Source organism: Crocuta crocuta, unplaced genomic scaffold (genome assembly GCF_008692635.1).
Source record: "Crocuta crocuta isolate KB4526 unplaced genomic scaffold, BGI_CrCroc_1.0 scaffold3, whole genome shotgun sequence".
NCBI classification, from domain to species: domain Eukaryota; kingdom Metazoa; phylum Chordata; class Mammalia; order Carnivora; family Hyaenidae; genus Crocuta; species Crocuta crocuta.
In genome coordinates, this window is record NW_027529934.1 from 5,683,051 (window position 1) to 5,710,341 (window position 27,291).

General features: G+C 38.3%; 2 protein-coding genes and 1 long non-coding RNA gene across 8 annotated transcripts in view; 1 reads left to right on the plus strand and 2 right to left on the minus strand.

Moving 5' to 3' along the window:
• Nucleotides 1-23,595, minus strand: part of LOC144230867 (torsin-1A-interacting protein 2-like) — a 35,418-nt gene extending 11,823 nt beyond the window's left edge. Inside the window, exon 1 of one of the 2 annotated variants that reach the window (XM_077763214.1) lies at nucleotides 23,505-23,595. The gene's annotated coding sequence lies outside the window, so the exon portion shown is untranslated. Of the gene's footprint in view, nucleotides 1-978; nucleotides 1,194-23,504 lie in introns of those variants that run through there. The other variant, XM_077763213.1, reaches the window with a different exon arrangement.
• LOC144230869 (torsin-1A-interacting protein 2) overlaps nucleotides 7,188-27,291 on the minus strand; it is a 21,234-nt gene continuing 1,130 nt past the window's right edge. For 2 of the 5 annotated variants that reach the window (XM_077763220.1, XM_077763222.1), the window contains exon 2: nucleotides 7,188-9,647. In XM_077763220.1, coding sequence (XP_077619346.1) covers nucleotides 8,584-8,979 — 396 coding nt within the window. In that variant the 5' untranslated portion in view covers nucleotides 8,980-9,647 and the 3' untranslated portion in view covers nucleotides 7,188-8,583. Of the gene's footprint in view, nucleotides 9,648-17,372; nucleotides 17,468-23,504; nucleotides 23,598-27,291 lie in introns of those variants that run through there. The other 3 variants (XM_077763219.1, XM_077763218.1, XM_077763221.1) reach the window with 3 other exon arrangements.
• Nucleotides 23,646-24,921, plus strand: LOC144230871 (uncharacterized). The gene is made up of 3 exons (XR_013334904.1): nucleotides 23,646-23,955; nucleotides 24,484-24,546; nucleotides 24,820-24,921. It is a non-coding gene; the product is annotated as an uncharacterized LOC144230871 (long non-coding RNA).

Consider the following 27,291-nt stretch of genomic DNA (forward strand, 5'->3'; position numbering starts at 1 on the left):
TGTGAAACTTTTCTGGTGAAGAAGGAATGTTTTCTGGTTTTAGGGAGGACCAGAATCCTTGCCTACAAGTAAAAAACAAAGCTTCAGATTTGCATGGATGCCATAATCTCCTAATACGTTCCATTGTGTTGAAAGAATGGAAAAAGCCAAATGGCCAGAATCTTGCGAAACACTTTGAAAATGGAATTTAAAAAGAAAGAAAAGAAAATGGAACAAAAAGTAATTCTACAAGTAGAAATTTAAGTCACTGCTCAGTTAATCACTGCAGGTTTCCTTTATGTCTTCAGTTTCTGCCCCATGTGAATCTCTCAGCCTATCAGAAGCTTTCACCTATCATTATTAAGTAACAATGCACAGGGAATACCTACAAACCAAGGTGGCTCCCTTGGTGTCAGGTGTAGGAAATACAGTGAGTTCTGTCACTGCCTTCTTTGTGGTTTTCTCACAGCATTCTTTTTAGATCACTTTATACAATGCCTTTCCAAGCGATGCTCAGAGAAGACTGATGTAGAAGTTATTATGAACTATACACAAAAGGAATCAAAATCAGGCAACTCATAATCAATAAAATATTCTATCATTCTATAGTTAAATCATATTTTTTTGTCAGGAACAATAATACTTTCCTTATCTGTAAAAATGATTAAGGACTGCTATGAAGATTAAATATAAAAATATATGTGAAAGAGGTTTGGAAAGTGTTACGTTGATAGCCTAGTTGTGAGGCTAGCCAACTAACTTTGTCTTTTTTACAGAACTCTTGTAAAATTTAATTTTACAAAATAAAATTTTAATACCACATACCTGGCATTAGCCTAGTGTATTTAATTAAAACTATGAGTAAATAAATGGATGCCTAAATGTCTAGAGTGGTGTCAATTATAAACGTGAAGGGAAGGGAGGAATTAGAGACAAGACTCCTTTCTGCTGGTGTGAACATCTAGGAACACGTCTCAGATTTGGAGAGTTCCTTGTTACCCTTTTATCTTCTTCCATCTCCTGAGACTGGGCTTCTAGCTCTCCTTTTCATTACCATCATAGGCTGCAATGAGGGTTTCTCTCCTCTCCTAGTTCATGAAAGAAAATAAAAGGTCCTCAGTCTTTTTCAGATTTCTTAAGACAATTTTTTTTCTGCCAGCTCAAACCAAGAAAACGATGGGTAAAAGTTTCCTATGCACCAGCGACAAAAGTTTTAAAAAGCAAACAGGCTACTCACATAATAACTGTAAAGTATCTCAAAATAAAAATTAAAAGTTACCTGGTAAAAAACCTAACAACACATATGCAAGAACTTTATAGAGTGGGGTGAGTTTCATGCTATGTAAATTATACCTCAATAACACTGTATTAAAAAAAAACTTAGGAAGAAAAGCATAAAATTTTCTTGAGGACATACTAAAGACCTAAGTAGAGAAATACATTATATGCAGAGATAGTAAGACTCTAAACCATTGATGTCAATTTTCTCCAAACTAATTTATGGATTCATTGTAAATTAAAACAAAGTCTTAAGACAATTTTTTGATTGTTGTTTAAATGGAAAAGCTGAACCTAAAATTCCCAAAGAGGAGTAAAGGATTAAGAAGAGTTAAGGTAATTCTGAAGAAAACATTAACAGATAATTCTGAAAGAGGGGGGGCTATCTTTACCAGATATATCAAGACTTATTAGAAACTTATATGAAATAATAATAGGGGCATTGGTCCAAGAACAGACAAAGAGAATACACAGAATATAGAGCCAGGAAAATACATGCATACATACGTAAAGAAATCTGGATAAAGTGACAAAAGGGAAAGAATGGATTAATGAGTAGTTTGAGGACAAGCGACAACTCAAATGGGAAAAAAAATTAGGATTTCTACCTACTACCTGACACAAAAATCAATTTCAGATTAAGTTTTTGTTTTCTACATTTATTTTTTTGAGAGACAGAGTGAGACAGAGTGTGAACGGAGGAGGGGCAGAGAGAGGAGACAGAATCCAAAGCAGGCTCCACAGGCTCCGAGCAAGCATTCAGCACAGAGCCTGACACAGGGCTCGAACCCACGAACTGTGAGATCATGACCTGAGCCGAAGTCAAACAGTTAACTGACTCAGCCACCCAGGCACCCCAATCAATTTCAGAATAAAAACCTAAGTGTAAAGAGCAAAACTTTGAATTTTCAAAAGAAGATATCAGATACCTTTATAACCTCAAGGTTTTCTTAAACAAGATATAAAATACAAGCCATAAAGGGAAAACTGGACAAATGTGATCACATTTTAAAAATGTTAATTTCTATACAAATCATCAAAATCAAAGTTAAAACATAAATTCACTGACTAGAAAAATATCAGCCAACACATAAAATCAGCAAGGAATTAATATCCAGAATATATAAAGACTCTCTCCCAAATCAGTAAGGAACAGGTAATGCCATGAAAAAAGAAGTGGGGAAAAGAGATGAACAAACTGTTAAATGAAGAGAAAACCTAGCAGTCTAATGAATCAATAAGAAGAGTGGTTAAGGAAATGGAAAATAAATTAACAATGACATACAACCATTTTACAAGCACTGATTGGCAAAAAGTAACAAGATGGGCCACACCAGGCATTGGTGAGGATTTGGGTATACAGAGAGTTCTTAAACCCTATTTGGCAACGAGGTAAACTGTTACTCAACTCTGGAGAGTAATATGGCAATTATCTGATAAAAATTAAGACACGCAGATTCTACAAACTAAAAATTGCATTTTTTAAAATGTTTATTTTTGAGAAAAAGAGAGAGATACAGAGTGCGAATGGGGAGGGGCAGAGAAAGGGAGGGAGGCACAGGATCTGAAACGGGCTCCAGGCTCTGAAGTCAGCACAGAGCCTTTACGTGGGGCTCAAACCCACAAACCGTGAGATCATGACCTGAGCTGAAGTCGGATGCTTAACCAACTGAGGCCCCCAGGTGCCCCTAAAAATTGCACTTTTAGACACATGCTGTAGACAAACTTTCCCTCAAGTGCCCACCGATATTTGTGGCAGCGTTGTTTAAAATGAGGAAAAAATGAGACCACCTAAATGTCCATGAATAAAGAAGCAGATTTAAAAAACCTATGGCACATTCTTACAATGTAATATTATGTAGGGCAATTAAACCAATGAACTGCGTATCTCAAAAATTTGTGTTAAGTGCAGTATTACAACTTTTATATACAATTTAAGAAACAACTGTGTACTATAGGGATTCAGAAGAACAAATGGCATAAATATGAACTGATACAAGCTCCGACATGGATATATCTAAAAAATGTGAGAGGAAAAAACCACACACAGGAGTATCTGCCAAATGATTCCATTTATATGAAGTCTTAAAATAGGCAAATGGTTCTTTACCTCAGGGGAAGAAGTGCTCACTGGAAAAGGACATGAGGAAATCTTTTGGAGTTAGGAAAGTGTTTTCTATCTTTACTGAGGTAGTTAACATTTGTCATCAAAATTAAAATTTGTACATTTTATTGTGTGAAGGATACCCTCATAAATTTTGTTTCCTACAAACAGAACTGAATGCTTTAAAAAATGTATTACTTGCTAACGAGGATGCAGCCAATAGACACTGCAAAAGGTACCACCACAGATATTTCTCTAATCTTAAAAACACTCAGTAAATACCGTTCTTGTCACAAGGCACACATTCCTGTAGCCTGTTTCACTTAGGCCCTTTGTAACATATCACACTGTTCATAGCTGAAATGGTATTCCCTCAAGGCTACAAGGAAAAAGTGGTATAAACACGGAGGTTCTTGACACATCCTCACAAATCACATGGTGGGAGTGTTGGGAGATCTTGAGGCCAATATATTCCAGAGGCAGGTCAACCATTTGAGCGTTACCCAATCCATGCCATGAAATGTGTACATGAAGAACCTCTGGACTGCATAATGGAAGTGAGGCAGCGCCTCGTCCTGATGGAAAATGGGGATGTTGGAGACTTTGCAGCTGTTGAAGAAACCATTCCATCATCACGTCCATGATGGTACCATCATGTCATTTGATGGTATCTTTTGCAAAAAGTAACTGATGAAGACCTGTGTGCTTCACACGGCACAAAAAAATTTACTTTCAGCAAATCCCTTACAAGTTCTGTTTTAGTCTCCATTTACGGAGAATGCTCCAGATGGTAGGCTGAGGGATGCCTTCCTTAATTTCCACATCCTGGGACTTCTCTAAATAAGGACATGAATTTGCCTCACTGCTTCCTCTGCCGACGCGGCTGCCTTGTGTTCTTTTAAGATGTATCCTTTCTGCTCCATCTCACTGCACCAGTGGTAATGCTTTGACTGCCTCCTATGTCTTCATTGTCTGGTACGCTGCATGACCTTCACATTGCAGCAGTACAACCAACTCCAGCAGACTCCAACATGCAAAATTAAGTGTGGTAAGAGGAACTCTACAAATTGATGCATGTTACATCTTTAAGTGTTATTGATGTTACTGAATAATAAAATTCTGAAAGCAATCAATTCTCTTTTATTGCTCTGTACATCGCTTAAACAGATATAAAATAAACAAAGACATGAACAGAAAGGACACACATAAACTTCCATTCGGTGCTTGCTCCTGCTGAGGGAAGGACAGGGGTAAGGTGAGGACAAGAATGGGTCAACTGTATCTGTCAAGTATCCTTGAAACAAAACAAAAAAAATGGAGGCAAATGTGCCAAAATGTTAACTGTTTCAGATCTGGGTACCCAGTGAATGTGATTTTCTGGATTTTTCTGTATGTTTGAAGTAGTTAATACTTTTGTTAAATGAGTAATAAAATGGATCAGCTTCTGTGAGGAAAAGAATCAAAAGGCAAAGCCTGTAATGGTAACACTCTGAGCTCACAAGCAATGTTAATCTGTGTTACAGGGGTACACTTCAACCACGGCCTCCCATGCACTTTCTCACAACCAGCTGGCGGGGGAGACAGGACAAGAACTCAGGGCTGGGAGAGCAGCAAGACCTCACCCAACCTCTACTCATCCTGTAAACCTCCAGTCTTGCCATGGGAACCAGGAAGGAGGGAAGGGGACAGAGACCTAGAGCCCTGGGGAAGAAGAGGCAAGTACCCAGGAAGCACTGGCATCCCCACACTAAGTAGTAAATTAAAGAGAGCAAGAGAGAACGAGAGCAAGCGAGAGCGAGCGAGAGAGAGAAGAATTAGAAGCCTAGCAGCCAAGAAGGACAAAAGAGTATCAGTCACTCTAGGATGGTAATTTAGACATAAATGCCATCATGACAAATGTATGGTGGTCCAGCCCAATAAGTATATGTATCTTTTTTTGTTTTTAAACACTTTTATTTTAATGAATGCTGTCATTTTAGGCTCTAGGGATAAAAAGCAGGTATCTTGGCCCTCAAATAATTTATACTTCTGCTGTGGCTACAATATATAAAACATATACCACAAAAATATATAGCTAACATTTATTGTCTTCTTTATGCCAAGCAGCATCCAAAGCATTTCATGTATTAATTCATTTAATCTTCACAATAGTCTTATGATGTATGGAATATTAATAGTCTTACTATTTTACAGACAAGGAAACTGACATACAGAGAGGTTAAGAACCTTACCCAAGAACACACTAGTAAAGGCAGAGTCAGGATTTGAACTCAGTCTGACTGTGGGACCCAAACTTTTAACCATGACACTACNATATACTATCATATTCAACCCCGAAACAGTATTAGCTAGGTTATCACTGCACTATGTGACAGATGAAGAAACTGAAGAGAGACAGGTTAAAATGCCCAAAGTCATTTAATAGTGCCAGAATTCAAAGATGAACACAGGTCAACTGGCTGCAAAAGCCATTGTTTTTCCTCTGTAACAAGCAGTTTTCAAGCTGTGTTAAGATTTCACGGAGAATCAGGGGCTATCAGGGAAGTCTGAAGAGACAGAAGTGCATATGGTTCATCTCACTCTTACAGATATATGTAGCATGCTGATTGCCACATACTCTTTGGATTCCATGGAATTCTTTTATGCCTGCCTGCTTGCCTGGGATTCCTTCTCCTATCACTTAGAGATGAATCTTAAGTCAGTCCTGCACAACCCAGATAACCTCCTCTTCAGTAGATATTTCCTTCCCAGGCTACCCCAGCATTTTTCTCTTAACCTTCCACTCCCAAGTCTGCCATAAAGTAACAGGAAGTAGTCACAAAAGTCATTTTTAAAATGGCCATCATTATATACAAGTAGCAGCATCAACCAACTCTGCCAGTATGGAAATAGATTAATTCGGCTCACATAATCTGAAATGTTGGATAACTCTCTAGATCATTTGTCTTGAGAATTAATTTTAGAACATATTTATACCTTGAGAAAAATGTGACTGACTTATAATCGGATATGTCAACAGCAACCTTTAGTCTGACATGAAACCTCTTTATATGTCACCTGCAAAGTACAATAATTATCACTACCTCGCAGTATCGTGAGTACGCAGTTTCCTTCCTTTTATTTATTTATTTTTTAATGTTTTTTATTTATTTCTAGAAGAGAGAGAGAGAGAGACAGCATGAACAGGGGAGGGTCAGAGAGAGAGAGGGAGTCACAGACTGAAACAGGCTCCAGGCTCCGAGCTGGCAGTCAGCACAGAGCCCGATGTGGGGCTCAAACCCACGAACCGTGAGATCATGACCTAAGCGAAAGTCAGACACTTAACCAACTAAGCCACCCAGGTGCCCCAGTTTCCTTCCTTTTAAAGCCAGATAACTAAACACCACGGAGGTGCTGCCACTGTGCTTCTCAAAGTATCCATACAGCACGTGCCTAAGAATCTCCTGCAGCATGATTTATAAATGCAGATTCCTGGGCTCCACAAGCAACCTAAGGAATCAAAATTTCTGTGAGATCAAGATATCTGCGTATCTTGACAAGCTCATCCAGGTATTGGTGTGAAAATCAACAGTACAAATCCACTTAATTTCTTCTACTATTTAAGGGAGAGATTAGTTAAAACAATCTGGTTAAAACATTTTGCTGATACTTAAAATTGCACATATGTAGAGTGTTTGTCAGTATGTGTTTGAAAACATTTAGGGGACAATACTATTGATCAAAAGCAGTATCTCTAAATAGAATTTCACTTTTTAGAAAGAGCTTTAGGATAGTGAAGGGAGTTGTTAACCAAGGGTTAATGATAAACTAACTAGTCTTCACTCAATTTAGCAGTCCACACAGTTTATTCAGCAATGTAACAGGAGAGAACTTCCATTTGGATAGACATAAGGCAGATACAGGGTAGGTCTCCAGGGTACATCCTTTATACAGACTAACAAATAACTTCGGGTTGCACAACATGTGGCAGGCATTTGTTGCATTCCAACAGCCATCCATTCCTCACTTCTCCCTTCCTAAAAAAGCCCTGATTTTATTAGGGGACACAAGATGTCCTACCCAGACATTGCTCACCCCATTCCCCTCTGCCAGGCTTCTCAGGCTCCCTTGTGAACCAGTATCTTCTAACGAGATAGAAGAAAATGTGCAAGGGACTTTGGAGAAAGCTTTTTTCCCAAATAAAAGACAGAGACTTGAAAGGAAAAATCATTCTGCTTCCTACTTCCAGCCTTTGATCAGGAATGAAATGTCTGGAACAGCAATGGCCACACTGTACTCACTGGGTAACAACTATAAGGACAAAAAGCCACCATGATAAGGATCTCAGCGGGAAAGAACAGAAAGAGCCTGGGACCTTACGAACATTGTTGAGCTCCTACACAAGCACTGAGTTATCTACTATCTTAAGAGGAATTTTAAAATTGTTCAGTGGCCTCTGAGATGTTTTCAACAGATTTTTTCTAAGTTTCTCCTATACTGTGGTTCCATGATTCTCATAAACAAGTGAAGGCCAGAATGTGATCAATGTACAGCAAAACATTCTTAGTTCTGAGAGAGATGCTTTCCCTAGACTGTTCATAGTATCTATGAAGTCAAGCTTGATTAACTCCTTTCATCATCTATCTCCTATCATCGTAGAAGTACTTTGCCATTTGTAGAGGAAGACATTCTGTCACCACAAAGACAGGATAGTCTTTGCTTATGTAGAGCCGAGTATAGATAATAGTACTTCTGCATATTTTTGTATAATCTATGTGTTACCACTGGTTAATGCGTAACAGATGGAATTTAGAACAATGTAGCTTCTTATTAAAATATCTAGTTGTTTTACTGGAATAATCTACAATCCAGCTATAAGGATGCTTTCCCACAAAAGTTATCACTAGAAGTATCATTAAGGTACACACAGTATAGGGCTTCTCCTCCAGAACTACCCTGTCATATGTCCACATAAGGCTATGGAACTTTCTAGGAGGGGTAAGCTAATTCCAAAACATAAGGAACATGGATTAAACTGGTTCTAGATGAACAGTCTGGCGAGAATACTGACTAAATTCATGCTGAACAAAGTATGTGTAGACCATGGGAGCAAATCCAACAATTTAATCAGATCCCCAAGGTAGTGATGGTCTATATCATATTTAGAAAGAGTCTTTTTTCCATCTTCCTTGGGCTACTCATACAAAACTCTAGAGTCTCCATGATTTCGAATGTTTAAGAAGTTATTTGTTTTGGCCAAGTTTTTTGTTCAAGGTTTTATCTGTTCTCGTCAAGATTAACTGCAATGCAGGGTTAAAACCAGCTACTCTAGAGTCATGAATCCTTTTTCTAACCAGAGGAGGACCCAGAAGAAATGGGTGGCAAGCTTTTTCAAAGGTCCATCTGGTAAGATTTTGAGGAGCCCACTCAAGTGGGAAAGACCAAGGAAGAACAAGACTTCTATTAGCAGGGTTATCAGGGTAACACTCAGGGCAATAATCAGCTCTGTTAATACGGTCTAAGAATACTTGGTAACATTCATTTTCAACAAGTTCAGTCTGGTACAACCAATGGCCTAGTTCTAAACTAGGGAACCACTGTTGTCCACAGTCAGGGCAATGTGAATTATCTGAGAACATCTGGGCCTAGAGAAACAACACAGAAAGCAATGTAACAGTAAGAGGCAACAGTGACAGAGATACCCAAATAACCAGTCCTATTACAGGTCTGGTTTAGCAATTTCTCAGTCCAACCAACAATACTTGGTGACCAGAGTTAAATTTGGCTTGCACCTCCGTGCAATTCTTCAAGATTTCGTTGTCTATTTTTCACTCAATTGCAACTCAAGTCTCTGAACCCAGGGACCAATCAGTCTATAATGTTGTCAGTCACTTATTAGCAGCACAGATCTCAGAATAGTTCCTTGAAATCCAAGCTTCTCAAGAAAAGATAGGGCTCTAGTCTAAATTAGTTGTTTTTCTTGTGTGTTATCAGCTGGTGGTATCATGCAGAGGCACTTGGCTTACTCTGCTTTGCTGGTAAATTATTACATCTGCTTGGTGAAACAGAGGAGCTGACAGGTCCAATGGGTCTTTTGTGGACGCTGGCGCTTGCTGTTGTAACACACGTACCCAAGTCTTAAGGCCTTGGCACTTTACAGCGATGGAGGGGGTTCAGGAAAACCTGGTAGAGTCCTCTTGAGCGTGGATCCAATGAAGTCTTTCGTGGGAGGACCTTAATCAGGACCCAGTCACAGAGAAGTAGCTGATGTTGAGTTGGTTGGAGGGTCTGGAAATGCTTCACAAACCTGTAAATGATAAAACTTCAGACGACTCATATGGGCTTTGAGTTGCTCACAATATTAGAAACATGCATCTGGAAATCATCTGAGCCAGTCACGGTGGATGAGAGTTGTCTTGTGGGTTTCTCCATGATCATTTCATGTGGGTTCAAACCAATTTATCTGTTGGGAGCTACTCTTATGCTTATTTTGGGCATTAGGAAAGATTTTGGTTCATTTCAGATTTGTACTAGCTTTATATTTTTAGGACTAGATTTATTTTTGCTAACTCCTTTTGCATTTTAGTAACAATAAAGTCTGTATAATCGTGTTTAATCTGGTAAAACTTTGAAATTTCTTGTGTATCTCTTCTGTGAAATGGGTGACATATACGATATTCCTGTAATGTGTGGGATAACATTAACAATGGTGACAGCTTTTCTACAACAGACTTCAATCATCCAGGAAAATGCTTGTAAAATCATCAGGAAATATTCTTAAAAGCTAACTATAGGAAGCTGGAGGAGATCCTTTTGAAGGATGAAAAAGAAACCAGGAGGGACAGGTCTTATTATCCACATCTACCTTTATAGGTTTATGCACATCAATAGTCCTGAGCAATTCTTGGAAAATATTAGAAAATCAGTTGAAATTTATAGATACTATCATCATTTTTGTACTCCTTCATGACACTGAATGCAGCAAGTAAATAAGGTAGGGATGTATGGGACAACTACATTTCCACCTAGAAAGTACTACATGTCAGAATACACCAGTGTATGTTACACCTGGCTTTTCTGCAGTGTTTTGTGAGTTCTGAGGCTTGATCCTGTGAGAGCACTAAGGGACACTGGGGAAGGCGTGTGCTGACCCGAAAAGCTGAGGAGTGACAGCCTTAGTTGTGGTTTAGCCAAAGCATTTTCCTTGCAAACTATCAGCAGTAGCTGTGATTCTCAGATTTTAAAATGGCAAGTTTAAAAGGTAATAACTGAAGAGTTTCTGACAGTGCTGCAACACAGGGCTCCTATTCTGATGGGAGCCCCAGATGCGGTGAGAGAGTCAGTAGATATACTGATGTATTTTTTGAGGTTAGGTAACAATGGATGGGTGTGGACTACCAATTCATTTCCTCAGGCAAAGTGAACAGAAGGGATGCAGGGATCCTGACTTAACAACCTTTATGGTGACAACAGTGAACATAACAATTTCCCTGAGGGTCCACTGACAAGAGCCACCAAAATAAGTTTCAGTTACTGAATTGGGAAATCTTGCAGGTCTAGACATGGAACAGATGAATAAAGCCACACAAGCGTGGGGCTCAAGATAAAAGTTACTAAAGTTATATGGCTAAGTCTAACACTGAAAAGTAAGGAATTGTGGATTTTTGGAGTGAAACGGGAATATGCCATTGAAAGCACAAGACAGTACTTCACATCCACCAGACTGGCAAAAATTAACAAGTCTGACAATGGGGGCTGCACACTCTAGGCAAAACCACCCCTCCCCCAGGATTCCACATCTCCACTGGCAGTGTCAAGAGGGAGCCCTAAAGCTCCAAGTACTCAAAATAAAACCACCTTTCCCCCAACCTTCGATCCTCAACTTCATGAGTCAACAAAGCACTAGAGACCCAGGTATTCCTGAATTTGAAACTCTAGTGCTCCTTATGTTTTAGAAAAGACAGCCCTCCCCTGATCCTCTAAACTGCCATGGGCAAGAGTCTAAAGGGGCCCCCAAAGCACCAAGTGATCAGAATAAGATTACTCATCACCAGCCTCCTCCCTCATTCTTAAGCTTCACCACTAATAGGTGAAGAGGGTCTCCTGAAATGCTCCTAGTGAGATTCTCAAACCCCCTCCCACGCCCCACCCACAGCTTCACTATCATTATCAGCTTGAAAGCATAAGGCCCAACCAATCTCATCATACCTCTATCTCTGTTTATGCTGACCACTGAACAAAGCCCAGGGCTTCCGGGCTGTACTTTATCCCCTTAAGTCTCTAATCCCCATATGGGTCCAAGAGCAGCTGAGATAACATCCCCTCTCCTTGCTTTGTTGTTTCCATTTTGATACAGTAAATATTTTGGCTATCTCTCGCTACTAAAATATAAACTCCCTGAGAATAGGGCTTTTTGGCTTTTTACTTACTGCTGTGTGTGCCCAATAAACATAAATGGGAAGAACAAATAACTTGAATCCTTACACTCTAACAGTAGGAGAATAAATTAGTACAACCACTTTGGAATTAATTCGGCATTATCTAGTAAAGTTGAAGATGTGCATTTCCTATAACTCTGTAATTCCACTCTTAGGTATATACCCTAGAAAATTTGCACATCTATATTTGAAAATATGAATGAAAATATTCATGGTAGTACTGTGTATAGTAGCCAAACAGCCAAAATGGCCATCAACAGTACCATGGATAAATAAATCGAAGTACAGGCACATCCTGTTTTATTGCACTTTCCTTTACTGTGCTTCTCAGATAACTGCATTTCTTAAAAATGGAAGGTTTGAGGCAACCCTACATCAAGAAGTCTATCACCATCATTTTTCCAACAGCATTTGCTCATTTCATATCTCTGTGTCATATTTTGGAAATCCCCACAATATTTCAAATTTTCTCATTATTATTATCGACCGTGAACTGTAATAAATGTCATGTGTGTGCTGACTGCTTCACTGACTGGCTGTTCCTCCATCTCTCTTCCTCTTCTCAGGCCTCCCTATTGCCTAAGACACAACAATATTGAAATTGGGCCAATTGATAACCATACAATGGCCCCTAAACGTTCAAGTGAAAGGAAGAGCTGCATATCTCTAATTTTAAATCAAAAGCAGAATTGATTTAGCTTAGTGAGAAAAGCACATAGAAAGCGGAGATAGACTGAAAATGAGGCCTCTTAACCAAACACTGGAATTGTGAATGTGAAGGAAGTTCTGGAAGAAAATGCTGTCCAGNTAGAATTGATTTAGCTTAGTGAGAAAAGCACATAGAAAGCGGATAGACTGAAAACGAGGCCTCTTAACCAAACACTGGAATTGTGAATGTGAAGGAAGTTCTGGAAGAAAATGCTGTCCAGTGAACACACAAGGGATAGGAAAGTGAAACAGCCTTATTGCTGATATAGAGGAAGTCTGAGTGGTCTGGATAGAAGATCAAACCAGCCATAACATTCCCTTAAGCCGAAGCCTCGTCCAGAGCAAAATCCTGTCTAATTCTATGCAGGCTGAGAGAGGTGAGAAAGCTGCACAAGGGAAGTATGAAGCTAGCAGAGGTCAGTTCATGAGGTTTAAAGAAAGAAGCCATCTCTGTAACATCCAAGTGCAAGATGAAGCAGCAAGTGCCGATGTAGGAGCCGCAGCAAATGATCTCAAAGATCTAGCTCACTTACTTACTGAAGGTGGTCACACTAACAATGGGTTTGCAATGCAGACTGAAAACAGTCTTCTATTGAAAGATGCCATCTGTGACTTTGACAGCTAGAAAAAAAAAATCAATGCCTGGCTTTAAACCTTCAAAGGACAGGCTGACTCTTATGTTAGGGCCTAATGCAGCTGGTGACTCAAAGGTGAAGCAAAGGGTTTTTTTTTCCCCCTTTTTTAAAATGCATTCCAAAAATCCTAGGGTCCTTAAGAATTATGCTAAATCTATCCTGCTTTTGCTATATAAATGAAACAAAACATGGATGACAGCACATCTGTTTACAGCATGGCTTACCAAATATTTTACGCCCACTGCTGAGACCTACTTGCGCTCAAAGAGATTTCTTTCACAATATTACTGGTCATTAACAAGGCACCTGGTCACCCAAGAGCTCTGACGGGTATGTACAATGAGATTAATGTTACTTTTGAGCTTGCTAACACAACGTTCATTCTGCAGTCTATGAATCAAGGAGTAACTTAGACTTTCAAGTTTTATTATTTCAAAAGTATGTTTTCTAAGGCTATGGCTGCCACAGAGAATGATTTCTTTGATGGATCTGGGGAAAGTGAATTGAAAACTTTCTGGAAATGATTCACCATTTTAGATGCTATTAAGAACATTCCTGATTGATGGGAAGAGGCCAAGATATCAATATTAATGGGATTCTGGAAGAAGTGGATCCCAATCCTCAGAGATGACTGACAATCCTCATAGATGATCAAGAGGTTCAAGACTTCAGTGGAGGAAGTAACTGTACATGTGGGAGAAAATAGCAAGAGAACTAGAATTAGGAGTAAAGTCTGAAGATGTGAGTGCCTTGCTGTAATTTCATAATAAAACTAACGAATGAAGGAGTTGCTTCTTATGGTTGAGCAAAAGCAAGTAGTTTCTTGACATNACTTGCTGTAATTTCATAATAAAACTTTAACGAATGAAGGAGTTGCTTCTTATGGTTGAGCAAAAGCAAGTAGTTTCTTGACATGGAATCTACTCCTGTGAAGATTGTTGAAATGACAACAAAAGACTTAGAATATTACATAAACGCTGTTAATACAGCAGTAGCAGGGTTTAAGAGAACTGACTACAATTTTGAAAAGAAATTCTGGTGTGGGTAACATGTTACCAAACAGCATCACTATGGTACAGAGAAATCATTCATGAAAGGAAGAATCAATGGATGCATCAAACTTCTCTGTTGTTTTTTAAGAAACTGCCACAGCTATCCCAACCTTCAGCGACCACCAAACTGATCGGTCAGCAGCCATCAACATCAACGTAAGACTCTCCATGCACTTGCTGGGATGAACACGAGGTGTTATATGTAAGCCAATTTGACAATAAATGATATAAAAAAAAAGGTAAGACCCTCCCAATAGCAAAAAGATTATGACTCATTAAAATCTCAAATAACGGTTAGCAATTTTTAGCAGTAAAATATATAGACATAAAGGTATATGGTATAAAGTATAAAAATATGTACACTAAAAAACCATAATGCTATTGCGTAATTAATGTACTACAGTACTGCAACATTAATGTACTACAGTATAAGTGTAACTTTTATATGCACAGGAAACCAAAAATTTGATTTGACTTACTTTACTGAGATACTTGCTTGACTACAATGGTAGGGAAAAAACCCTCACTAGTCTCCGAAGTATGCCTGTATTGCGTACATACATACACAGCTGAAACTCAGCTAAAAAAATTAAACCTAAAAAAACTAACCTAATATTAACCTAAAAAAATTAAAAGTAGAACACCCCCCCACACACAAACTTATATAGTTTCCATTTACATAAAGTTTCAATATATTATTTAGGAATAAATATTCAATAAAGCTAAAAGGAAAAGAATAAGCCCAAGGATAATTATTACCTTTGATGGGAGAGGAAAGCGGATGGGATTGGGAAGGGTATCCAGAGTATTTCAAAGATCATCACAAATATTTTTTTTCACTCTTTGGAGGTAAACGGTTCAGTGTATCATAAAACCTAATAGCTTACATTCAATCTCTATTCAATGTTATAATTTTAAAAAAGAGCAGAGTAGAAACAGTAATGGGCTAGAAAAATATTAATAGGCAAAACCAAAATTTCACATTGTGGACAAGAAGAGCAGCAGCAGTTACTTTGCCCAGAGAGTGACTAATACCTTGAGGACAAAAAAAAGCACAGAGCTTAGTTTTTCTTATAAAATTGTAAGCAACTCTCCCTTCACAGAAATAAGAGAGGCCTACCTAATGCTGATATGGAAAAGAAAGTTTACCTAGGCATGCTCTCATAAAGGCATGCATCTTTGTGAAGGCACATTATTTCATATAGTACCTTTATGCTAAATTAGATAAAGGAATCCTTCCTCTGAGTTAAGTTGTAGCCCAGAGAACCTCACTTGGACAGATATTCAATAGTAGTCCTCTGTGAGACAACAATGCTTACTAACAATAACTAACACCCAGAAGCACTTTACATGTATTAACTCATGCAATCCTTAGAATAATCAATTTTATGGCAAGGAACCAGAGAGGCTGAGCAACTTGCAAAGGTCACACTGATTTGCAGAGAAATCAGTATTTGAATCCAGGCAAACTGGTTTCACAGACTATACTCTGAGCTACTATAAGACATGGCCTTTTTGAAGTAGTTAACAGTTAAGCTTTAAAAAGCCCCTTCTGGGGCGCCTGGGTGGCTCAGTCAGTTAAGCGTCTGACTTTGACTCAGGTCATGATCTCACAGTCTGTGGGTTTGAGCTCCGCATCGGGCTCTGTGCTGACAACTCAGAGCCTGGAGCCTGCTTCAGAGTCTGTGTCTCCCTCTCTCCCTGCTCCTCGCCTGCTTGCTCTGTTTCTGTCTCTCAAAATAAAATAAAGACATAAAAAAATTTTTTTAAAAGATAAGTAAATAAAACAAAAAGCCCCTTCATATGAGCTGTTTGCTACTCTTCAATGGTGTGCATATACTGAGGTAGGGGTGGAGAAAATCACCTATCACAATTTTCCACTTTCTGACAATAAGATCTAGGATAGGTTTAGGTGGTCCTGCATCCCTTGAAATTATATACACAATGTTTTATGTACACATGTGCTCTTTTTTCAAGAAAGATTATTTTTAGACTCCAAAAGAATCTGATGTAGTTCAAACCCATTATGTGTTAATGGTTCCCAATCATTTTACTACCAAATGCAATTTTTACTCCTACCACACCCCTCTTCAGATCTCATTTTGGAAGGATGTCTAGACAATCAGCATTCCTGTTATAATTTCATTTTCTTTTTTATTAGACATCTTTTTTTTTTAATGCTTTATTTATTTCTGAGAGAGAGAAACAGCATGAGCAGGGGATGGTCAGAGAAAGACGGAGATACAGGATCTGAAACAGCTAGCTGTCAGCACAAGAGCCCAATGCGGGGCTTGAACCCACGAACTTCGAGATCATGATCTGAGCTGCAGTCGTACACTTAACCAACTGAGCTTAATTAGACATCATAGGGCACCTGGGTGGCTCAGTCAGTTAAGTGTCCAACTCTAGCCTGGGTCATGGTCTCAGGGTTCGTGAGCTCAAGCCCTGCACCGGGTTCCGTGGTGATAGCTCAGAGCCTGGAGCCTGCTTTGGATTCTGTTTCGCTATCTTTTTGCCACTCGCCCTCTCACACACATTCTCTCTGTCTCTCAAAAATAAAATAAACATTAAAAAAATTTATTAGACATCTGCCAATGTCAATCTGCCAGTCAGAACTTCTAACAAGAAAAGAAGATAGTGTTACTAGCCCTGGTTTAGAAATTTTCAGTATTTTAAATTACAGATAAATATTCAAAATGTCTCTATCATAAAGTTGGAAAGATTTAGATACTCTAGATTCGTTTCCCTTCTCAATTCCATTACTAGCAGCTGATTTAAAGTAATAGGATTACTATCAGGCTTGTAGAAATACTGAAAATACCTTGAGAACCACCATTACTCTACTGATTATTAAACATAATTTTTTTTTTAAGTTACTGAGGAAAACAACCATGTACTAGGCTCAAAGCCATGCACTATGGATACACAGAGAAAATCTTACAGGACTTCTACATGTCTAGGTAATGCAGAATGGAAACAAAGCTTTAGGTAAAGGCTAAGCATCTTCAAATAGATACAAGAAGATTGCATGTAGAGTTCATGGAAAATTCTGCAAGGCCCACAGAAGCAGCAAGGTTTTCAAACAAATATTTTAACCAACAGCAGTAGTTGGTAAAAGCCAAAGTTTAAAGAGTTTCTCGGGGTGCCTGGGTGGCTCAGTCGGTTAAGCGTCCAACTTTGGCTCATGCCATGATCTCACCGTTCGTGGGTTCGAGCCCTGCGTCGGGCTCTGTGCTCTCTGCTAGCTCGGAGCCTGGAGCCTGCTTGGGATTCTGTGTCTCGCTCTTTCTCTGACCCTCCCCTGCTCATGCTGTCTCTCTCTCTCAGAAATAAATGAAAAAAAAAAGAAAACATTAAAAACATTTTTTAAGTAAAAAAAAAAGTTTCTCTACTGCACAAATGCTATACAAAAGAAAAACACAAATCAGGTGTTTTCTTTTTTTTTTTTGTAAGAACTAAAGTAAATGTTTAATTCTTCCTGGAACTTTATTAGAAGAAAATTTAGAACACAACACTTTAATTGAAAAATGAAAATGCAACTCTATTTAATCCACTGAAATTTATATCTACTGATAATGGCAGCTTGATACATATTAATTACCTTCACTAAATATTTTGGTATTATTTTATTCTTAACGATTTCCTGAATGGATGTTAGTAAGCAAACTCAAATCTGCCTTTGACAGACAAAAATTCTCTCATTCTTTTTATCATATGAAAATCTAAGTCTCAGACTGAGTCAGAATTGTGGTGGCTTTTCCAGGCGAACATATCCCTTAAACTACAGCCTTAGGAAACTCTCCACATGATATATAAAATCAAAAGACAGAAACACAAGGGCACTTGGGTGGCTCAGTTGGTTAAGCGTCCAACTTTCGCTTAGGTCATGATCTCGTATTTCGTGGGTTTGGGCCCTGCGTCGGGTTCTGTGCTGACAACTCAGAGCCTAGACCCTGCTTCAGATTGTGTCTCCCTTTCTCTCTGCTCCTCCCCTGCTCATGCTCAGGGTGTCTCAAAAATAAACAGTAAAAAAAATAAACATTAAAAAAAAACACAGAAAAAATGTAAATGCTTTAAACCCTGAATTCGTATTTTGAATATTTTTTTCCATGGAGTATAATATTCTAAGGCTAACCAATAACCAAAAATACCTATTTTTGTAGAAGACAATATCTCTGATATGTTTCATGCACAAACTCAAATCTTTCATGTTTCATATTTTGCAACTAGTTTGGAATTTAGATAGATTATGGGCAAAAAAAGGAACTTCTTTTTAAATTCACATAATCTAAAGTAATTTTGTTAAAAATTTATTATGAAAATAAATGCTCCTTAAAATCTTCAGATTGTTTTGTGAGGAACTAGCTCTAATTTGGCAGTCTTGAGATCAGTAAAGACATATGGATGACAATCTTCAGCGCTACTTACACATACACTGTTCCCTTCTTATGAAGACACACAGGCCGAACAACAAAATACAATCCTGAGTTAGAAAACAGCTGCAGAATGTTCTCCTCTCACCCCAGAAACTGACAGACAAAACAGGTGTATGTGTGGATGGCTAGCATACCTTAAAGGGGAACAACTGCTTTAGCCATTTATTGGTACATTTCAACTGACCTTGCCCTAAGGGACCAAATGCCATGGTTCAAGTTCCGTCTACAGTTTCAGTTTCAAACACCAGCAATCAAACCTTTAAGGTTAATATGCACCTTTCAATAGTGGGACCCAGTGCCAAGCTTAGGTATTACTTACTTATACAAGCTATTTGTCTGTATTTCAAACTAAATTTCTGAGAGTCTCTAAGTCTTGATCACTCCTCTGCACCATATTTGCTGTCTTAATATGTTGTATTATTTTCACAATTTCCCACAACTTCCCAGTATTTCTATTAACTGGTACTTCCATATTTTTGAAGGGGAATTTGAAAAAGTACTAAAATAAGAAAAAAAAGTACTCCACTTACTTCCTTAGGTAATGGTTTCTTAAATAAGGACTAAATGCCTGGAATAGTTCAAATATTACACATATTTCTGAGTAAAGAAACTTCCTTTCCTTCTTACCCTTTTTACCCTTCTTCGTCCCTCCCAAATCCCTTGACTTGTTATCTCAGATTTAGGTGGACTAAGTAGCGGCGGTAAGCAATGCACCAAGGGTCAAAGAGTTTGCTAAAATCTGGGTACACTAATGGATTCCCAGTTTTAACTCAACTCCGCTAACTACCTTTACTATCTACATCAAGACAACACATTTTATTAAACTTTTTCTTTTTAATACATTTAATTTTTTTAAAGATGTTTAAGTAATCTCACACCCAACATGGGACATGAACTCAAAACCCCAAGATCAAGAGTCCCATGCTCTAATGACTGAGCCAGCCAGGCACCTTAATGATATATATATTCTTTAAGATTTTATTTTTACATAATCTCTACACCCAATATGAGGATCAAACTCACAACTCCCAAGATCAAGAGTTGTACACTCTACCAACTGAGAACCAGCTAAGCACTCCTTGAACTAATTTTAAACTTACAAGAAAAACTGCAAAAATACTGTAGAGTTCTCTTATATTTTTATCTAGTTTCTCCTAAAGTCAACATCTCATAAAATTAAAGTACATTCATAAAAACCAAAAAAGATTGGTAAAAATCAGTTAGATAAACTACAGACTTGTTCAAATTTCACCAGTTTCTCCATTAATGTCGTTTTTCTGTTCCAGGTACAACCTGGGATCTCATATTGCATTTAATTGTTAATTCTCCGCATCTCCAAACTGTGACAGTTCCTCAGCCTGTAATTTATACTTTCTTAGTCTTTGTGACTTTCACACCTTTTTGAAAAGTAACGGTCACTTATTTTGTCTAATGATCCTCAACTTGGGTTTGTGTAACGTTTTTGCATTCATTTTGTTGCTCCAACTTTGGCCATTAGGAGCTCCTTCAAGTTGGCTCCTGTGTCCTTTCAACCAGGCCTCTAAACTTGTTTGAGCACTTCCTTGAATTTCAAGCACTACAAGATGTTCCAGGCTCCCTGTCCCAGCCCTGGAGTCGTCTATGTCTCCAAAAATCTTAGTTCTTTTTATCAAAGGAGAGTGTTGAAAAACCAGTTTCACTGTCATGCCAACAATTTTGACAGCCACCACTGACATTTGTTGCCTTAGTAAACTCATTAACTGGAAACCATCATTGTCATGTTGGAGCATGTTAGAAATGCAAATTCTTGGGCCCCACCCCAAACCGACTTAAACCAGAATTTTTGAGAGGCTGGTGCAGGAGTTTGTGTTTTAAGAGGCTCACCAGATCATTCCAATGTTTCACCACAAAGTTTGAGAAACACTACTTTAAAGAATAGTTTTCTGGCACTATAAACTGACAGTTTATCTCTAATTTTAAAAAGTTTACTCAATAATTCATCTTGTATATAAATCATACTTTCATTGAAAAAATTAATATAGATAAATGCATCATCTGTTCAGGCACTCAACACTTCTCTATCCTTCACCATTTTCCTATAAAATATGTTTTTAATGTGGTCACAGTAGTTACAAATACTGTTACTTTAATACAAAGAAGTTTTAAGTCAGCCTTCAGGATCAATTCCTGTCTACATATATGACCTAACGTACACACACAGAAGCTGCAAATATAAATCCCTTGCAGTACTGTCCTCTGAGGTGAAGACTGCCTAGGCGGTAGCTGACTGCTCCAGCATCTGACTTGAACTCTTCTCTATGTCTTGTTTTCTTACCCACAAAAAGGAGTAACACTACCTAGAGGAAAGAGGCACTGTAAAGGTTTAAACAGCTAATATTAGTGCAGCATTTGCCATAATGAGAGCATACAAGAAGCCCTCAAAAACTATTTAACTATTAAATAAAAGTGCACTAGAGATTTTTATTACTTTTATTATTATTTTAATGTTTATTTTTGAGAGAGAGACACACACACAATCCAAAGTAGGCTCCAGGCTCTGAGCAGTCACCAGAGAGCCCAGTGCAGGGCTGGAACTCATGGATCGGGAGATCATGACCTGAGCTGAAGTCAGACGCTTAACCAAACTGAGCCATCCAGGCACCCCAAGATTGTATTTTTTGAAATGAGGAGAGCAAGAGGAAACTGTACTAAAAGAAAATTCTGCTGTTTCTTCACTAGTAGATCAGAATAAAGGCAGAGCCAGACAGCTCTATTTATAGAATTAAAACAAAACAGAAGTTAACAAACCAATCTTTTAAACTTGACTTTCTGCAAAAAAGGTTATTGCATTCACATTATGCATGCCCATGGTCAAGGGCTAAACCAGAGTTATGTGTGTATATATATGCATATATACACAATATGTATGTGTGTGTATATGTATATATATATAAAACAATTTGCTCTTTTGTTTTTAACGTTTATTCATTTTTAAGAGACAGACTGAGCAGGGGAGGGGCAGAGAGAGAGGGAAACACAGAATCTGAAGCAGGCTCCATGCTCTGAGCTGTGAGCACAGAACACAGGGCCCAAACCCAAGAACTCTGAGATCATGACTTGTGCTGAAGTCAGATGCTTAACCAACTGAGCCACCCAGGCGCCCCACAATTTGATCTTTTGAAGTATTAAAATTATAGGTGAATTTTCTTTCTATTTTGATTATCAAAATCACGGACCAACTCCTGTAGTGTCAGCAAAAAGGAAAGGAGCCCAAGTTTCCATCTGCTGAGTCCTTAAACTATCCCATTTAACACTCCAAATAACCCTATGAATGTCTAACTTTGCAGATGAGAAAGGAGATCAGAGCAATAAAGTCACACAGAGACAAAACGGGAATTCAAACTCAGCTCTGACTCCAAACTCTATACTTATGACCAATGTTGGGGACATTGTTCTTTATTCACAAAATGTTTGATGTGCTGTACAAAACTTATGATAAAGTGCTCAATTACCTCTTGTGGGACACAAGAGTAGTCATAAGATGTAGAACACTAATGAAATTTTAACACAATTAAAATTCTAAATGCAAAATGAGTAACGGCAGAAAGCAGACAGGGATTCCCTGAGCAAACTTAAACTTCCCTTCAGGAAATTCAAGAGGCACTTCAGAGAAACATAGATTTCCACAGTATACAGTTTAAAATAACTTCTTAGGCAAAAACAAATTATACACAAGACACAGTACCTTATTAAAATACTCAATAATCCTCAAATATTATTAACTAAACTCATAAGTTACTGTTTTCATGAGTTAGAGGAGCTCTCGGGTTCATGTTATCTCTGTGCTAGTAAGGAAAACAAATGAAATAGAGCTTAAGTGAGTCATTCGTGCCTATGTGATAAACCAGCAGCAAAACTGGTAATCAAGTTGTGGACTCTGCCTTCAGCTTAATAAACGTTACTGAGAAAAGGTGCTCACTTAAAGTGTCCATAGTAAATGTCAGTTTTTCAAACTATTCTAATCCATGTAGACTCTTCCAAGAGGATTTTCAGTTCTTCTACCATGAAATTCCTTTTCTAATTAAATGGTTTTCCACTAACCAATCTATATGCTAATCATGTGCTTAAAAAATAAAACTGGTAAATATGGATAGATCCCACAGCCCTAATTCTTAAAAAAAAAAAAAGACAAAAAATTTCTCATACAGATCTATAATAAAATGTTTTAAAAATCTAAAAACCGGTAAAATTAAAACAAAAGCAGAATCAGATTAAGAGAACTCACTCCTGTTATCTGTGTATAAAGTCTAACAAGCCCTACTGATAAAGTAGAGAGTACTATATACACTTTGTTCTTTCCCCTCTCCTGCCACCCCCGGCGTTTTTAGAGTCTATATACTTTCCTGAAGGAAGAAAAAAGGGGTAAACTTTCTCAAGGGGTATGAGAATACATACATAATATGTAAACAAATGAATAATTGTAGGGTCCAACTAAAATTTCAAACTTTGCCCTTTTTAAAATTATTAAGGTTAAAAATGGTGGGGGAGGGGGGTGGCACTACTTTATAAGGATTACGACAACTAATGAGGCGATCCTGCTAGGCACGCAGGTAAAAGGAGTAATCACCACCTGCACTGGTAGTCATTTCCCGTTTACATTGAGCCTTACAGGAATTCTGCTTCTCGTCTCAAAGTCCAAACCAAACATTTATTCCCACCTTAATCTGTTTACTGTTTACAAGATTCTGTTTCTCTTCTTCTACTACAAAACAAAAATGTGCCCCCAACCTGCCCCGTTTAAGGTTTTTGCGGTAGGGAGGTGGGGGCGGGGAGGGTTCGTTTTGGAAAAACCTTTCGAAAGAAGCTTTCAGATCTAATAGTAACACACGGAAAAGTTGTATATATATTTTACTTACTTACAAATTCTAGCAGGGTCTTAAACCGTCGACTGTCAACGTCTGGGGAGCCCTTCGGGTGTTCTTTTTGCCCCACAACGCCGGGCTGCACCCCTCCTCGGACGTTGCCGATCAGAACGTCGTCCCAGTCCCTGTCCACGTGATGAAGACCTTCGTGGGGAGGGGAGGGGCGCACGGAATGCTGGGACTGGTAGTCGGCCGGCCCCTCCTCCTCCCCAGTCCGCACGCCCCTCTCTCCACACCCCACCCGCTGGCCAATGCCAGGGTGAGAGGCGTGGTGAGTGCCCACCACACAACGGCTGGGGTCTACAGCCCCTGCAATCCGATAGGAAAGCACGCATCTCTACAGGACCCCGCCGAAAACCCATGGAGCCAGTACAGTGAGGGCACTACCCAATAATGGCAAGCACCAGTCAGACGGGACTTGGAGCTGGGCCTCTGCCTTTACTAGGTGCGTGTCCTCAAACGAGTTGCTTAATCTAACCCTCAGTTTGCTCGTGTCAAATGGGGACAAGGCAACTTACACACCTCAACAACAACGTTGTGAGTAAACATGCTAATATACATAACGGTACCTACTAAATGATAGTAATAAATGATGAAAAATAGCTATTATTTTAATTCCATAAATGTGCAGATTGAGAGATGGCAAGGAATTTACAGAAGAACACACGACTGGTTAGGGGCAAGTACGTCTAAAATTTCTGATGTAACACAACACAGAAGAAACCTACTCTTAAATCTCACTTTCCCTTTAATTTTTTCTGCAAGACTTCTGACCAAAACTCTACTTCGATTTTTATCTGATCCCCACAGCATGTAAACTCCAAGGCGGGGAGGGTTGTCTTTGGTCTCTCACTACTATAATACCCGTGCATAGAAGAGGGTTGGTCTAGTACGTTGCATAAGATATATATTTATTCGATTAATGATTATGTAATGGTGATTTTTGGTGCCTTCATCTCTCATTCTCTTTCAGCAAAAGTCACAGGATTCCTAAATGCAGTTTAATAATTGACTGCAATTTCTAATTCAAAAAAGAGTAAGTAGAATAGTATTTACTATATCCTATTCATTTCACTGAACTTTATTTAATTTCAGTATAACATTTCTAGCTAGACATTTTCATTTGCATTAACAGTCTAAAATATTTTCCATTCACTTGTGAGAATGGGGAATAAATGGAGCTAGCTACTATTTCTTTATCTTGCTTTTTAATATTTTAATCTTTTCCTTATTAAAAAAGAACAGTGTTGTAGTGCCTGGGTGGCTCAGTTGGTTAAGCGTCTGACTTTGGTTTTGGTCATGATTTCAGTTTGTGGGCTGGAGCCCCTTCCTGGGCTCTGTGCTGACAGCTCAGAGCCTGGAGCCTGCTTCGGATTCTGTGTCTCCCTCTCTCTGCCCCTCCCCCACTTGTACTCAGTCTCTCTTCAAGAATAAAACATAAAATTTTTTTAAAAAAATTTAAGAAGTGTTGCCTTTCTGCTAAGATATAAAGTTATTTCCCTATCTGACCAGAAATGTGATTATGCACAATGAATTGATACATGCTTTCTCAGTAACTAGATTTCTGCTTAAAACAAACCTCATGCACAAAATTTACGTTATTTTAAAATAAAATGTTTCCTTTAAAATAGCTGCTTTAGTGGTGCTTGAGTAGTTCAGTCACTTAAGCATCCAACTTGGGTTCAGGTCATGGTCTCACGGTTCACGGGTTCGAGCCCGCCCTGGGCTCCATGCTGACAGCGCAGAGCCTGCTTGGGATTATCGCTCTCTCCCGCTCTGCCTCGTCCCAAAACTCATGCTTTCTCTCTCTCAAAGCAAATGAATAATCTTAAAAACACAAATAAAAGAGTGGTTTTAGAAATCCAGCATCAACACTAGATTTCTGGACTCACAGCTAGGTATACAAATTGATGCCATTTAATCTGAATTTAATTTTTAATAGAGGTCTTCCCTAATACATAGCAAATACCCTAAGGCTAAAGAATACTCATTAATTTAATTCACATATTTATCAAACATCTATTCTGTGCCAACATAGATGTTTGATAAATATGTGAATTAAATGAGTGTTATAATCTTTGTTATGATCATTTCTTCTCTAACCTGTTTTCTCTTTTGAGCCACTGAATTCCTCCACATCTCTCAAATTCCCTAGGTAATTGTTTAACAACAAGAGCTCATGCCCCTCTCGGTAATGGTGATCCAGCAAAACCCTTCCACTACTGGCTATGAATCTATTGCCATGTCTTTTGGGGCCACCCTTAATAGTTTGGAAAACATCTACAGCAGAATATCTGGTTTGGCAACAGTTCAGCTTCACCTCAGTTAGTGATGAAAGTTGGCATCTGTAAGACTGCTAGGTGTGGGAGGCAAGTGGGGCAGGGCTAGGATTACGGATTCTTATTATCTAGACCAAAGGGGGAAAATCCTAAGCAAATATATGTGTTAATGTTAAAGCTACCATGGTTTTGACTTTACTTAATATTCTCAAGATTTTCTTTGAAAGTGAAAGCCCTTAGTTTCTTTCCGAAGACTTTACAAGCATTTTAAAATTTCAAAACAACACCACACTGATTATTCAATATGTAGAACGTCTCATCTTCTGACTGTTCAGCGATATGTAGAACCTCTTGTTCTTTCTTTTTAAATGTGTCCCCAAATCTAAGTTTTACAAGTTTGTATCCAAGTTTCTATGTAGAGACTATACTGGTAAAAGTTTTACAGACGTACTTAATATGCATTAACGTTCATAATATGAACTTTGTATATTAATACTATTAAAGTTTTATATCCTTTAGTAATTACACTACAGAACTTTTACAATTATAGGCTAATGAGCACTATAATAGGCACCTTATAGAGAAAGCATTACTTAAATCATGAATAAAAGCCAGGTATTACCAAGTATCAATACTTTTCAGCATTTTATCAGAAAAGAAGACTCACAAACTTTCCACATACTATGCCACTTATCCCAAGCTGACAGAGAATAATGCTTTTAATTTTCCCTTAAAAGGTTAACAAATCTCCTTTGTTACTGTTTCTCCAGCTTCTTTGACTGTATCCTATACTGTAAACAGAACTGAACTATGCTCCTACCGCCTAAAACCTAGGTGACTCTAAAGCTTAACTGTTTGTAGCCAAATTTATGGACTATTAGTGAAACTATAATACACTTGGGAGATTTCATTGAGATTTGTGTCCAGTTTAAGCAAATGTTTTCCAGTGGAAAAACATTCGACGGTGATTTACAATACTCGAGATAAACGTCTTCAAAAATTTCAGAATGATTCATTATAACTTGTTTCCAAAATTACAATTTCTTAAATCTATTCACTAAAATCAATTCCAGAAAAGCCGTCTTCCAGAACAATCTTTCTCTCGATTATTGACCTCTTATGTCTAAATTTGGCTAGATATTGCAGATTAGCCACATCTGTAAATGTGAACTACAGAGCTGAAACAAAAACAGCTTTTATCATGCTTTCTTGTTCAATAAACTCAATGCTGGAATCCCTAAATCAAAGGGACCATAAATTAAAATTACAGCGCTCTTATTTAATCCAAGTATTTGTTCATGTCTCAAGGTCCTTAACACAGCACTAATAACGTTTTCAGAACAGTGCTGCCGGAATAGAGCTTTTTCACGAAAAGACGACTGCATACATTCTGCAAATGGAAATCTACCCGAGCGTACGCCTGCAGATACGACTGTGCACTCTCAACAGGTGACTTAAAATTTAAAACTGGCTAACTGCCTTCAAAAGGGGCTTAAAAACTA